At 41.9% G+C, this 15,796-nt stretch overlaps 1 protein-coding gene across 3 annotated transcripts in view; it reads left to right on the top strand.

Annotated features, from left to right (window-relative positions):
* The window catches only part of LOC112224306 (zinc finger protein 385B), a 135,565-nt gene that overhangs the window by 91,979 nt on the left and 27,790 nt on the right, over positions 1-15,796 (top strand). For all 3 annotated transcript variants that reach the window (XM_042319695.1, XM_042319698.1, XM_042319696.1), the window contains one exon: positions 2,512-2,622. In XM_042319695.1, the coding sequence (XP_042175629.1) occupies positions 2,512-2,622 (111 nt within the window). The remainder of the gene's footprint in view (positions 1-2,511; positions 2,623-15,796) is intronic.

The raw sequence follows: 15,796 nt of genomic DNA, 5'->3' as shown, positions 1-15,796 counted from the left end.
GACCCCACATGCAACACGCACTCTCTCTCTCTCTCTCTCTCCAAACTGGAAATCCCTCATGAACTCCAGGAACTTCTTCTTTTTGTTTCTTCAACTATATAATGGATTTAGCCCCTGCCTGACTCATGTCTTGTCATATCTCTAATTGGATAGAATAACTAATGGCATAGATAGAATGGTAGAATAATTGACTCTCTGGCCAAGAACGACTTGCATCTCGACAGATTTTTGTATCTGTTCTCTCTTCTGTGTAATCCAGATTTCATAATATTCTATGTGAGCTAGCAAGAGGTAGGAGAGAGAGCATCAAATACAATGCATTTGGAAAGTATTCAGACCCCTTGACTTTTTCCACAAATAGTTTTTTCCCCCTCATCAAGCTACACACAATACCCGATAATGACGAAGCAAAAACAGGTTTGTAGAAATGTTTGCATATTTGCACATCACGTTCAAGTCCGGGCTCTGGCTGGGCCACTCAAGGACATTCAGATTTGTCCCAAAGTCACTCTTGCGTTGTCTTGACTGTGTGCTTAGGGATGTTGTCCTGTTGAAGGTGAACCTTCACCTCAGTCTGAGGTCCTGAGCATCCACACAGCATGATGCTGCCACCACCATGCTTCACCGAAGGGATGGTGCCAGGTTTCCTCCAGATGTGACGCTTGGCGTTCAGGCCAAAGAGTTCAATCTTGGTTTCATCAGACCAGCGAATCTTGTTTCTCATGGTCTGAGAGTCCTTTAGATGCCTTTTGGCAAACTCCAAGCGGGCTGTCATGTGCCTTTTACTGAGGAGTGGATTTCCATCTGGCCACTCTACCATAAAGGCCTGATTGGTGGAGTGCTGCAGAGATGGTTGTCCTTCTGGAAGTTTCTCCCATCTCCACAGAGGAACTCTAGAGCTCTGCCAGAGTGACCATCAGGTTCTTGGTCAAATAAAATAAAATAAAATGTTATTGGTCACATACACATTGTTCGCAGATGTTATTGCGAGTGTATGCTTGTGCTTCTAGTTCTGACAGTGCAGCAATATCTAACATGTAATCTAACAATTCCACAAAAACTACCTAATACACAGAAATCTAAGTAAAGGAATGGAATAAGAATATATACATAAGTATATGGATGAGCAATGACAGAGCGGCATAGGCAAGTTGCAATTGATGGTATTAAATACAGTACAGTATATACTGTACATATGACATGAGTAATGCAAGACATGGAAACATTATTAAAGTGGCACTATTAAAATGACTAGTGATCCATTTATTAAAGTGGCCAATGACTTCAAGTCTGTATGTAGGCAGCAGCCTCTCTATGTTAGTGATGGCTGTTTAACAGTCTGATGGCCTTGAGATATAAGCTGTTTTTCAGTCTCTCGGTCCCAGCTTTGATGCACCTGTACTGACCTCGCCTTCTGGGTGGTAGTGGGGTGAAAAGGCAGTGGCTTGGGTGGTTGTTGTTCTTGATGATCTTCTTGGCCTTCCTGTGACATCAGGTGCTGTAGGTGTCCTGCCGTACCAGGCGGTGATACAGCCTTACAGGATGCTCTCAATTGTGCACCTGTAAAAGTTTGTGAGGGTTTTAGGTGACAAGCCAAATTTATTCAGCCTCCTGAGGTTGAGTAGGCGCTGTTGCACCTTCTTCACCACACTGTCTGTGTGGGAGGACCATTTCAGTCCTCCCTGACCATGGCCCTTCTCCCACGATTGCTCAGTCTGGCCGGGCAGCCAGCTCTAGGAAGAGTCTTGGTGTTTCTTCCATTTAAGAATGATGGAGGCCACTGTGTTCTTGGGGACCTTCAATGCAGCAGAAATGTGTTAGTACCCTTCCCCAGATCTGTGCCTCAACACAATCCTGTCTCAGAGCTTCTTCGATCTCATGGTTGGGTTTTTGCTCTGACATGCACTGTCAACTGTGGGACCTTATATAGACAGGTGTGTGCCTTTCCAAATCATGTCCAATCAATTGAATTTACCACAGGTAATAAAGTTAAAGTTGTGGAAACATCTCAAGGATGGAAACAAGATGCACCTAGGTCAATTTCTAGTCTCATAGCAAAAGTTCTGAATACTTATGTAAAAAAGGTATTTCTGTTTTTTATTTTTAATACATTTGCTAAAGAAAATACAAAGATTTTTTGTTATTGTGGGATATTGTGTGTAGATTGCTGAGGAGTTGTTTTTATTTAATCAATTTTAGAATAAGGCTGTAATGTAACAAAATGTGGAAAAAGTCAAGGGGTTTGAATACTTTTCGAAGGCACTGTATGTCTTTAACACCTTTCTCTGTAGATGAGTGTCACTGGGTAGTGAACACTACCAGGCTACCATCTGTCCTCCTTCAAGGTGTTCACTCTCCACTGATCTTGGGGTGCTGCTAGTCTGTGGAAGCCAGCTAATGTGTTAGTTAGATGGAAGAGAGCTCTCTATATCTCCCTCTCTCCCGTCTCTCACTCTCTATCTCTGTCGGTTCGACACTTAACAGTGGCACTCCTGTCTTCTTGTCTTCCAGATGGATCCCGTGCAGAAAGCTGTAATAAACCACACATTTGGGGTCCCCATCCCTCTGAAGAAAAAACAAGTGATTTCCTGTAACATCTGTCAACTACGCTTCAACTCAGATGTAAGTACAGAACAAGACACCCTCTGGAAGAGAGACAGTGTGATAACGTGTGACTTTGTACAGTACGTCATTATTTATTTTGTATCTTTTTCTAGTTGAAAAATGTACTAATACATTCAGGAGAAAGTTCAGATAAAATTATTCATACAGTATAGAGTAGTAGTAAAAAGCATTCAGATGAAATATTACATTAAAACAGGATCAACCCCATGAAAAAGACTTCTTACTTAAAGGGATAGTTCATCCAAATTACAAAATGACACATTAGTTTCCTTACCATGTAAGCAGTCTATGGTACGACAGCAATCCATTATTTGGTTTAGTTTCCCTGACACATCCCATTCAAGTCATGGTACCAGTATTAGCATTTTTTGCGCATCATGTCCACATCATCTGAAAGTATCTCAAATTTAATGTGAAGCTCAACCAATATAAGTTACTTTGTTGAGCTTCACAGTTAATTTTAGATACTTTCGGATGATTTTAACATGATGCGCGAAAAGTGGTAATATCAGTACCATAACTTGAATGGGATTTGTGCCACAAATGCTAAAACATTAGAATGGATTGCTGTCATACCTTGTCCATAGACTCCTTACAGGGTGAGGAAACCAATGTGTCATTTTGTCATTTGGGTGAACTATCCCTTTAAACATAAGTGAAGGCATATCTTCAGCCTAATTAAGTCAGACATACTGTATATAAATATCTGATATTTTGAATAATAAAGAAGTAAAAAATAATAATGTACTGTAATGTAGTGTATATCCTTTGGGTCAAGCTAAGAGGACATATTTGTTTACAAGCTGTTGACTGCCCATTACTTGTTTCAATGGCTGCTGTAGTATAGTAGTTGTGCCTCCAATCATTTTACAAGTCTGTATTCCCCTTCCAATCAATCAATCAATGGCCAATCCTGAAAGCGGTTTGAACACAGCTGATGACGCATTGTGTACAAAATGGTTCGAAGTTGTTTTGTAGTGCAGACCAGACTAGTACTGGAAAGGTGGATATTTTTTGACAAGGTAGACCACAGTATGGGCTATTATAGAGAGACTGTTGTAATCTATAATAGCCCATACTCTGTTGTGCCTGACAGTACAGATGGGTAGTTTTAGTTTAGACACAACCGAATCAGTAGAGGCTGGTGACTTGAAAAATTGAGGAGGATGGGAGACCAACTGTATAGGCGTGTAACGCACAGAGATGACAAAGTGTGTTTCAAAACTCGTCAAAGACTAATTATTTTAACCTAAAGCATTTAATAAATGCATTTATGGTAGAATATTATGGGGAATGAGAGGGCTACTTACAATGTGTGTGGGAAAGGGATCACAGCAGTGATTGAATGAGGTAATGAGGCATGAGTTGAGGTGTTCAGAGGCTTGACCAGTGCAGGGAAGGATTTGATTGGGAAGACAAAAAACAATAACACAACACACTACACAATTAGACAAAAGAGCTAAGAATGAGTTAGTCCAAGCAAGGAGTAAAATCATTGATGTGTAATAATGTGATTGTGTTTGTGATCAACTCCACATACAGGAATGAGAGAACATTTATAGCGGTACTCAGTGCTTGGAGGGGAAACATTCAATGTGCCAGTGGATGAGTGGCCACATGAGACAGGGCTTCAGTTCATGTCAGGAGAAAGTTGACAAAGGTCGTGGAGTGGAGTAGTCATCCCCTCTTAATCAGGGAACAGGAGGGGACTTAGCTGTAAATACAAATAGCAGATACATTCCATTACAGCTGCTCCATCGTAGGTTTGGACAACGAGTTTCTCTATGAACTTAAACTCAGACATCTCAAAATGCATAAAGTCAAACACAGACTGCACATCTCGCCCACTTGAAACGTTACTGAAACGTCCCAAGAAACGTTACTGAATAAAGCCCTGATCATCCACATACCTGACGATAACTGACAACTGCAAGCAGACTGGTGGCACCATAGGTCCCAGAGCAGTGGGGCAATTTTTACCCCCTGGGGCCTGGAGTTTTTCCTTATATGTTAACCTAACTAGGAAAATTCTGGACACTATAAGGTATGCCAGTGATTATTCAGTTGTTAAAAGGTTATATATGGGCTATGATGGAACCAGTTTTTCCTAATCAGATTTTTAAAAACTCCTGATAAAACTCCTAGCCCTGGGGGGATGAAAACCCTGTCAAACTGCAGCTACCTTATATTTGTTCATATAAATTATATTTAGACTAGATTAGGAAGGGGATTTCCTCTACCCAGACACATAGACAACAACTGATAGACAATATAACTCACAGGGCTGAGCTTGCTTTATGCATGTTTGCATCATGCAGGCTTATGCAACTGTAGGGCTTACAAAACATTTACTCACATCAGTCATCACTATTATGTTGATTCATTCATTCCAGTTAATCATTATGGATTAAAAACGTATAGGCAGCCTAGCCAGCCCAATTTTGAATATGAACTAAATTTGATCACATTTTCTCCTGACACACAAATGCACTACAAATACATAATGTTACCAATTAGTTTACCCTGACCAGATGGACAGGGTGCATAGGCTGTATGCAGCTGCTCTTATTAGTAGCCTACAGTTGATCAGACTGAAAAATAGTCTCGTTTTCATCCCATACAGTATGTCAGATCTCTAATGTTTAGGTGTAGCCTAGGCTGATGCAACATTGATATCATGAGTTTTTGCTTGAGTCTCTCCGGAGTGATTATGTTTTATCATCTTTGCTAAATAAATAACCGGCGGAGGAAAGTGGAAAGCCTAACAGGCTGACTACACCGCTCGCGTCGCATGCTAAAAATACATTTAGAAATCTATATTATTCAATTGTTACACCCACACTGCTCACGCGTGCCAACGAGCATCTGCGTTGCCAAGGGCTAAAATAGAAGTCAGGTCTTTTTGTGATGCAGATCGTGCTGCAAGTCCTGCCTCGCCCATCTCCTCATTGGTTTATAGAAGCAGATACCCAAGTGCCAATCTCCTCATTGGTTATACCCACGTGGGTGACTGAAAGACGAACGAGGTCAGTGGCGATAATGCACCTAATTTATGAAAGTTGCCAATCGCAATATAAAGTCAAGAGAAGAAAAGGCCTGGATGGAGGAGAGATGACTAGAAACGATTCGGTTGACCATTTTATGTGTAGATTAATTGTCGGAGTAGAGGACCTTATACATTTCATGTAAAATAACAACTCAATGTTTTTATCCCAGGACAAATTAGCTAGCAACAGCAAGCTAGCTAAATATGGAAAATTAGCTAGCAAGTGCAAGCTAGCTAGCTAAATTGCCATAAATACTTAATGCTTTTCGACCATGTCCTTGTGTCCTCTAAAAGCAAATGATTGCATGCCCAAAAACGAAGGCAAGGCCAGCAATACAGGCGGCTTGATGAAAGGCTCCCTGTTAACCAGCTATACTTTTGATACCAGTTGTTATTGAACACCCTCAACTTTCATCCTTCTTCATGAAACTGATCTCAGGCAAAGGTCGACCCTCACTTTTAATTCTCACCTTTTCTGTGTACCCCAGAGAATGTAAGGGGTTCTTCAACAAAAAGTCCACAATATTTTAGGGCAGCATTGGCCATTCTACCATTCTGCCGCAGAAAACTGAACACTCACGCTGGTAGCTATCTAGCTACTGGAGATAGCAAGGAACATTTTTATAAATTGCACTAAATGGACACAAAAATAAAGTTCTAAAACCAAGAAAACTATTTATAATATACCTCCTCAGCCTCCTATAATTAGATTTTTTTTATTTTATTAAATAATATCCCAAAAATGCTCAACTATCACTTTTCACTTAATCTGTGGCACAATCCCAATAACACTCAATAGGTTAATTCTCTGATCCTAATTATGTGATTGGATGGACACCATGTCAGTTCATACTGCAAAAGCTTTGATTGGTTGGAGGATATCCTCCGGGGGTGGACATAATTACCATGTATGTCTATGGAAGGGGTGAGGCCTACGAGCCTCCTAGGTTTTGTATTGAAGTCAATATAGCCAGAGGAGGACAGATGCTAGATGTCCTCTGGCTGCACAATGGTGCTATCCCATACAGTGCTGTTGAAGTTACTGTAGACCTTAATTGCAAAACAGTGTTATTTAATCAATTATTTGATGACATAATATATTTGATCATTTATCACTCCAGTGTTAATCTGCAAAATTGTAATTATTCGCCTACCTCCTCATGCCTTTTGCACACAATGTATATAGACTCCCCTTTTTTTCTACTGTGTTATTGACTTGTTAATTGTTTACTCCATGTGTAACTGTGTTGTCTGTTCACACTGCTATGCTTTATCTTGGCCAGGTCGCAGTTGCAAATGAGAACTTGTTCTCAACTAGCCTACCTGGTTAAATAAAGGTGAAATAAAATAAAAAAAATAAAAATGTAATATAGTTTTATCTAAAAACAATAACATGTTTACTCTTTTTATTTTTATGAAATTTCACTGAGGAGGATGGTCCTCCCCTTCCTCCTCTGAGGAGCCTCCACTGGACATTACATAGCCTTCTGTGTGACCAGACTGTTTGAGCTCTGTTGTACCCGACAGTGCAGGAGGATATTTTTAGTTTAGACAACCACCGTGTGTCCTACTGTCCTGCCAGACTGTGGTAGTCTAGCCTTGTTTATACCTGGTTCTAACATGCATCTTTTTTCCTGATCTTGTCCACATTCTGATCGTGCCCACATTTTTAGACTGGTGTAGATGATTAAAAGATGCATTATGAACTGTTTGTGATCAGATCTTATAAGTGTAAATGGGAAAGATCAGCACAAGATGAGGACGAAGGACACATGTTAGCAGCAGGTATAAACAGGGCTTCTGTAGTCTCCCATGGGAAAAGTGTTGAAGACCAAATAGTACAGGTGGACACAACCAAACAAGGCCTATTGTGTAGTATCCCATGACAGACAAAACATTTTCATCTACGAACTGTACAGAACACAGGAGATTTGGTTCTTGATGCCGAGGTGACCAACTGTGTGGCCAGTCTGTTGTGGTCTGTTCTACCCCCATAGGGAAGTGGTAATTACTTCCTGTATTACCATGTTGTTTCCCTCTGCTGGCCTTGATTAAGGTATTATTATGGGAGATTAATGATATTGGGGTGGCAGAGAGCCCACTCTGATAGAGGGGACCCACTGTGAAAAGTAATTGAGGAAAGGTTTCCTCAAAGCGATGAAACAAGACACAGGGTTTATCCCCAATGGCATCCTATGCCATATAAAGTAGATTACTTTTGTCCAGGGCCCATAGGGCTTGTTCAAAAAGAATAAAGACATTTCAAATGTCATATGTACAGATGAAGTCAGAAGTTTACATACACTTAGGTTGGAGTCATTAAAACGTGAGTCAATTAGGTCAGTAATGATCACCACTTTATTTTAAGAATGTGAAATGTCAGAATAATAGTATAGAGAATGATTTATTTCAGCTTTTATTTCTTTCATCACATTCCCAGTGGGTCAGAAGTTTACATACACTCAATTAGTATTTGGTAGCATTGCCTTAAAATTGTTTAACTTGGGTCAAATGTTTTAGGTAGCCTTCCACAAGCTTCCCACAATAAGTTGGGTGAATTTTGTCCCGTTCCTCTTGACAGAGCTGGTGTAACCTAGTCAGGTCTGTAGGCCTCCTTGCTTGCACACGCTTTTTCAGTTCTGCCCACACATTTTCTATAGGCTTGAGGTCAGAGCTTTGTGATGGCCACTCTAATAACTTGACTTTGTTGTCCCTAAGCCATTTTGCCACAACTTTGGAAGTATGCTTGGGGTCATTGTCCATTTGGAAGACCCATTTGCGACCAAGCTTTAACTTCCTGACTGATGTCTTGAGATGTTGCTTCAATATATCCACATAATTTGTTATTGTGATACAGTGAATTTAAGTGAATAATCTGTTTGTAAACAATTGTTGGAAAAAATGACTTGTGTCATGCACAAAATAGATGTCCTAACCGACGTGCCAAAACTATAGTTTGTTAGCAAGAAGTTTGTGGAGTGGTTGAAAAATGAGTTTCAATGACTCCAACCTATGTTTTATTTATTTAACCAGGTAAGCTAGTTGAGAACAAGTTCTCATTTACAACTGCGACCTGGCCAAGATAAAGCACAGCAGTTTGACACATACAACAGAGTTACACATGGAATAAACAAACATACAGTCAATAATACAGTAGAAAAAAGAAAAATCTATATAGTGAGTGGAAATGAGGTGAAGATAAGGCAGGTAAGGCAATAAATAGGCCATGGTGGCGAAGTAATTACAATATAGCAATTAGATTCTCTATTTTGGTTAGGCCAGGGTGTGACTAGGATAGGCATTCTAGGTTCTTTATTACTTTGTTTTCTATTTCTTGTTTTTGGCCGAGTGTGGTTCCCAATCAGAGGCAGCTATCGTTGTCTCTGATTGGGAGTCATACTTAGGCAGCCTTTTTCCCACCTGTGTTTTGTGGGTAGTTATTTTCTGTTTAGTGTCTGCACCTGACAGAACTGTTTTGTTTTTTCAATTTGTTATTTTTGTTTGAGTGTTTTTGAGTAATAAAGAATCATGAACACTTACCACGCTGCGTTTTGGTCCGATCCTCATTCCGACGAGAGCCGTGACAACACTGGAATGGTAGATGTGCAGAAGATGAATGTGCAAGTAGAGATACTGGGGTGCAAAGAAGCAAGATAAATAAATAAATACAGTATGGGGATGAGGTAGTTGGATGGGCTGTTTACAGACGGGCTATGTACAGGTGCAGTGATCTGTGAGCTGCTCTGACAGCTGGTGCTTAAAGCTGGTGAGGGAGATATGGGTCTCGAGCTTCAGTGATTTTTGCAGTTTGTTCCAGTCATTGGCAGCAGAGAACTGGAAGGAAAGGCGGCCAAAGAGGAATTGGCTTTGGGGGTGACCAGTGAGATATTCCTGCTGGAGCGCGTTCTACGGGTGGGTGGTGCTATGGTGACTAGTGAGCTGAGATAAGGCGGGGCTTTACCTAGCAGAGACTTGTAGATGACCTGGAGCCAGTGGGTTTTGCGACGAGTATGAAGCGATGGCCAGCCAACGAGAGCATACAGGTCGCAGTGGTGGGTAATATATGGGGCTTTGGTGACAATGGATGACACTGTGATAGACTGCATCCAATTTATTGAGTAGAGTGTCGGAGGCTATTTTAAAATGACATCGCCGAAGTCGAGGATCGGTAGGATGGTCAGTTTTACGAGGGTATGTTTGGCAGCAGAGTGAAGGATGCCTTGTTGCGAAATAGGAAGCCGATTCTAGATTTAATTTTGGATTGGAGATGCTTAATGTGAGTCTGTAGTCCACATATTCTAAGTCAGAGCCGTCCAGAGTAGTGATGCTGGACAGGCGGGCAGGTGCGGGCAGTGATCGGTTGAAGAGCTTGCATTTAGGGTTTACTTGCATTTAAGAGCATTTGGAGGCCACGGAAGGAGTGTTGTATGGCATTGAAGCTTGTCTGGAGGTTAGTTAAAAATGTCCAATGGAGGGACAGAAGAATACAGAATGGTGAAGTCTGCATAGATGTGGATCAGAGAATCCCCAGCAGCAAGAGCGACATCATTGATGTAAACAGAGAAGAGAGTCGGCCCGAGAATTGAACCCTGTGGCACCCCCATAGAGACTGCCAGAGGTCCGGTCAACAGGCCCTCAGATTTGACACACTGAACTCGATCAGAGAAGTAGTTGGTGAACCAGGCGAGGCAATCATTTGTGAAACCAAGGCTGTTGAGTCTGCCAATAATAATGTGGTGATTGACAGAGACGAAAGCCTTGGCCAGGTCTATGAATACTGCTGCACAGTAATGTCTATTATCAATGGCGGTTATGATATCGTTTAGGACCTTGAGCGTCGCTGAGGTGCACCCATGACCAGCTCTGAAACCAGATTGCATAGCGGGGAAAGTACGGTGGGATTTGAAATGGTCGGTAATCTGTTTGATGACTTGGCTTTCGAAGACCTTAGAAAGGCAGGGTAGGATAGAAATAGGTCTGTAGCAATTTGGGTCTAGAGTGTCTCCCCCTTTGAAGAGGGGGATGACCGTGGCAGCTTTCCAATCTTTGGGAATCTCAAACGATACAAAAGAGAGGTTGAACAGGCTAGTAATAGGGGCTGCAACAATTTTGCCAGATAACTTTAAAAAGAGAGGGTCCAGATTGTCTAGCCCGGCTGATTTGTAGGGGTCCAGGTTTTGCAGTTCTTTAAGAACATTAGCTATCTGGATTGGGGTGAAGGAGAAATGGGGGAGGCTTGGGCGAGTTGCTGTGAGGAGTGCAGGGCTGTTGACAGGGGTGGGGTTGCCAGGTGGAAAGCATGGCCAGCCGTAGAGAAATGCTTATTGAAATTCTCAATTATAGTGGATTTTTCAGTGGTGACAGTGTTTCCTAGCCTCAGTGCAGTGGGCAGCTGGGAGGAGGTGCTTTTATTCTCCATGGACTTTACAGTGTCCCAGAACCTTTTTGAGTTTGTGCTACAGGATGCAAATTTCTGCTTGAAAAGGCTAGCCTTAGCTTTCCTAACTGCCTGTGTATATTTGTTCCTAACTTCCCTGAAAATCTGCATATCACGGGGCTATTCGATGCTAATGCAGAACGCCACAGGTTGTTTTTGTGCTGGTCAAGGGCAGTCAGGTCTGGAGAGAACCAAGGGCTATATCTGTTCCTGGTTCTACATTTTTTGAAAGGGGCATGCTTATTTAAGATGAGGAAGGCACTTTTGAGGAAGGCACTTTTATAGAATGACCAGGCATCCTCTGACGGGATGAGGTCAATAACCTTCCAGGATACCCGGGCCAGGTCGATTAGGAAGGCCTGCTCACTGAAGTGTTTTAGGGAGTGTTTGATAGTGATGAGGGGTGGTCGTTTGACCACAGATCCGTTATGGATGCAGGCAATGACACACTGAACTCTATCAGAGAAGTAGTTGGTGATCGCTGAGATCTGTGTTAAAAACAGCAGAGGTATATTTGGAGGGCAATTTGGTTAGGATGATATCTATGAGGGTGCCAGTGTTTATGGATTTGGGGTTGTACCTGGTGAGTTCATTGATAATTTGTGAGAGATTGAGGGCATTGAGCTTAGATTGTAGGATGGCCGGGGTGTTAAGCATGTCCCAGTTTAGGTTACCTAGCAGCACAAGCTCTGAAGATAGATGGGGGGCAATCAGTTCACATATGGTGTCCAGGGCATAGCTGGGGGCAGAGGGTTGTCTATAGCAAGCGGAAACAGTGTTTCTGGAAAGGTGGATTTTTAAAAGTAGAGGCTCGAATTGTTTGGTTACAGACCTGGATAGTAAGACAGAACTCTGCAGGCTATCTCTGCAGTAGATTGCAACACCACCCCTTTGGCAGTTCTATCTTGTCGGAAAATGTTATAGTTAGGGATACAGTGAGGGTAAACCTGTGCATAGGGTGATGATGAAAGAGATATTGTCCCTAGAAATATAATTTACACCAGGTGATATCACCACATGTGTGGTAGGTGGAACTGAAATGTTAAATAAGGCGGATTGAGCAGGGCTAGAGGCTCTACAGTGAAATAAGGCATTAAATTCGAACCAAAACAGCAATGGACAAGGCATATTGACATTAGCGAGAGGCATGCGTAGCCGAGTGATCATAGGAGTCCAGTGAGTGGCTTCAGGCAGCTTGCGGGCCGGGGCTAGCAAGCTGACAGAAGGGCCTTGGAGGGACGTTGCGACAGAAGAAAGTCTTCTTGTGGCCCCCTCGTCCTATTACTGCTGCAGAATGATCAGCAGAACTCCGTGTGGTAAACCAGACCAATTGGCAGAATAGGTATAGTGGCCAAAGAATTTGTCCGGTGGGCCTCTTAAGCTAACAGTCCCATGTGCTCTGGACAGCTAGCAGGGTGCGGCTAGCATGCTAGCGGATGGGATTTCAGGGGACAAAGCGACGGCGGAGCCAGTTGAGAAAAACCCCATCGGTCGAATCACGTCGGTGGTCCAGTCGTGATGAGTCGGCGGGGTCCAGGCCAGTTGGCAAAAAGAGGTATTGTAGCCCAAGTAGTGGCTTATGGTCCTGCCGTGTAGTTCTGTGCTGATCCCTCACCTTCCTCATGATCATTGAGGCCCCACGAGGTGAGATCTTGCATGGAGCCCCAGACCGAGGGTGATTGACTGTCATCTTGAACTTCTTCCATTTTCTAATAATTGCGCCAACAGTTGTTGCCTTCTCACCAAGCTGCTTGCCTATTGTCCTGTAGCCCATCCCAGCCTTGTGCAGGGCTACTATTTTATCCCTGATGTCCTTACACAGCTTTATGATCTTGGCCATTGTGGAGAGGTTGGAGTCTGTTTGATTGAGTGTGTGGACAGGTCTCTTTCATACAGGTAATGAGTTCAAACAGGTGCAGTTAATACAGGTAATGAGTGGAGAACAGGAGGGCTTCTTAAAGAAAAACTAACAGGTCTGTAAGAGCCGGAATTCTTACTGGTTGTTAGGTGATCAAATACTTATGTCATGCAATAAAATGCAAATGAATTACTTAAAAATCATACAACGTGATTTTCTGGATGTTTGTTTTAGATTCCGTCTCTCACAGTTGAAGTGTACCTATGATAAAAAATTACAGACCTCTACATGCTTTGTAAGTAGGAAAACCTGCAAAATTGTTAGTGTATCAAATACTTGTTCTCCCCACTGTATATACGGGAAAAAACGGGGGGAAAAACAACAATGTTTACAAGGGACTGGAAGGGACAAGGCAAAAACACACGTCCGACTGCTACGCCATCTTGTATGTAAACTTCCGATTTCAACTGTAAATGCCAGAACCAGACACGAACCTGACACCCTCAGCACACAGGGGGACAAACACATGCCTGGAGTTGACAGTATTCCCTCCCCCATATGCCCGCCGAGGCACAACTATGACAACATAACCAACAAAAACGGGTCACAACGCCTGCAGCTCTGTCGCATGCTGGGTATGTACATAGTAAATGGTAGGCTTTGAGGGGCTCCTATGGTAGGTACACCTATAGCTCATCTCTTGGCAGTTGTACTATAGACTACTTTATCACTGACCTCAACCCGGGGTCTCTCAGAGCGATCACAGTCAGCCCACTGACACCCCTATCAGATCACAGCAAAATCACAGTTTACTTGAACAGAGTGATACTCAGTCATGAGGCATCAAATCCAAAGGAACTGAGTAATATTAAGAAATGCTATAGATGGAAGGAATGTATTGTGGAAACCTACCAAAAAACAATTAGGCAACAACAAATTCAGTCCCTTTTAGACAATTTCCTGGACAAAACATTCCACTGTAATAGTGAAGGTGTAAACTTGGCAGTAGAAAATATAAAATATATATTTGACCTTTGATAGCTTCCCAATCAAATCTAAAAATTTCAAACAGAATACCAAAGAATATGAACAATGACAAATGGTTTGATGAAGAATGCAAAAACCTAAGAAAGAAATTGAGAAACCTGTTCTACCAAAAACAGAGACCTAGGAAACCTGAGTCTACGCCTCCACTATGGTGAATCACTAAAACAATACAGAAATACACTACGGAAAAAGGAGGAACAGCACGTCCAGGTGTGTGTAATGATGATGAGACAAGTCCGGGGTTGATGAGTGAAGGGCGTTTGCCAGCAGCAGGTTAGGCAGCAGCTAGATGGCCGGTGATGCCGAATGCCTGAGCTGGACAGGAGGGGGAGTCAAATGCGAAAGCTGATGTGACAGCTACCTGAGCCTGACGAGCCAAACATTATAAATAAAGGAGAGCCGCACACTCTAGGAGCTCAAAAGCAAAAAATGTAATATCCAACTTTCGAAACGTTGGATATTACATTTTTTGCATCTGAGCTCCTAGAGTGTGCGGCTCTCCTTTATTTTTAACCTCTCTGGGATATGTGGGACAGTAACGTCCCATGTCGCCAACAGGCAGTGAAAGTGCAGGGCGCCAAATTAAAAACAACAAAAATCTCAGAATTAAAATTCCTCAAGCATACAAGTATTTTACACCATTTTAAAGATAAAATTCTCGTTAATCCAGCCACAGTGTGTGATTTGAAAAATGCCTTACAGCAAACGCACCACAAACGATTATGTTAGGTCACCACCAACTCACAGAAAAACACAGCCATTTGTCCAGTCACAAAAAGCACAAAGAGATAAAATTAATCACTAACCTTTGATGATCTTTATCAAATGACACTCATAGGACTTCATGTTACACAATACATGTATGTTTTGTTCGATAAAGTGCATATTTATATAAAAAAAATATCCTTTTACATTGGCGCATTACATTCAGTAGTTCTAAAACATGCAGTGATTGTGCAGAGAGCCACATCTATTTACAGAAATACACATTATAATTGTTGATGAAAATACAAGTGTTATACATGGAATTAGAGATATACTTCTCCTTAATGCAACCGCTGTGTCAAATTTCAAAAAAACTTTACGGAAAAAGCAAACCAAGCAATAATCTGAGTACAGCGTTCAGACAACAAAGCAGCCAAAAAGATATCTGCCATATTGGGTGGTCAACATTAGTCAGAAATAGCATTATAAATATTCACTTACCTTTGATGATCTTCATCAAAATGCACAATAAACGTTTGTTTTCTTCGATAATGTCCATCATTTATGTCCAAATAGCTTCTTTTGTTAGGGTGTTTGGAAAACAAATCCAAAAGCGCGTTCAGATCCAGCCGAACGTCGGACGAAAAGTTCAAAAAGTTCCGTTACAGCCCATAGAAACTTGTCATGTTGTCTTGTCACTATGTATAAAATCAATCTTTAGGATGTTTTTATCATAATTTATTTATTTATTTTACCTTTATTTTACTAGGCAAGTCAGTTAAGAACAAATTCTTATTTTCAATGACGGCGGTTAACTGCCTGTTCAGGGGCAGAACAACAGATTTTGTACCTTGTCAGCTCGGGGATTTGAACTTGCAACCTTTCAGTTACTAGTCCAATGCTCTAACCACTAGGCTACCCTGCCGAAATCTTCAATAATGTTCCAACCGGAGAATTGCTGTCTGTAGAAAAGCAATGGAACGAGAGCTAACTCTCTCGTAACCATGCCTCAGAGCCTGTGGCACTCTGCTAGACACCTGGCTCATTCCTCTCTCATTCGTGCCCACTTCACAGTAGC

The sequence above is a fragment of the Oncorhynchus tshawytscha genome, linkage group LG03 (genome assembly GCF_018296145.1).
Source record: "Oncorhynchus tshawytscha isolate Ot180627B linkage group LG03, Otsh_v2.0, whole genome shotgun sequence".
Taxonomy (NCBI): domain Eukaryota; kingdom Metazoa; phylum Chordata; class Actinopteri; order Salmoniformes; family Salmonidae; genus Oncorhynchus; species Oncorhynchus tshawytscha.
This window is presented reverse-complemented; position numbering and strand designations above follow the sequence as displayed.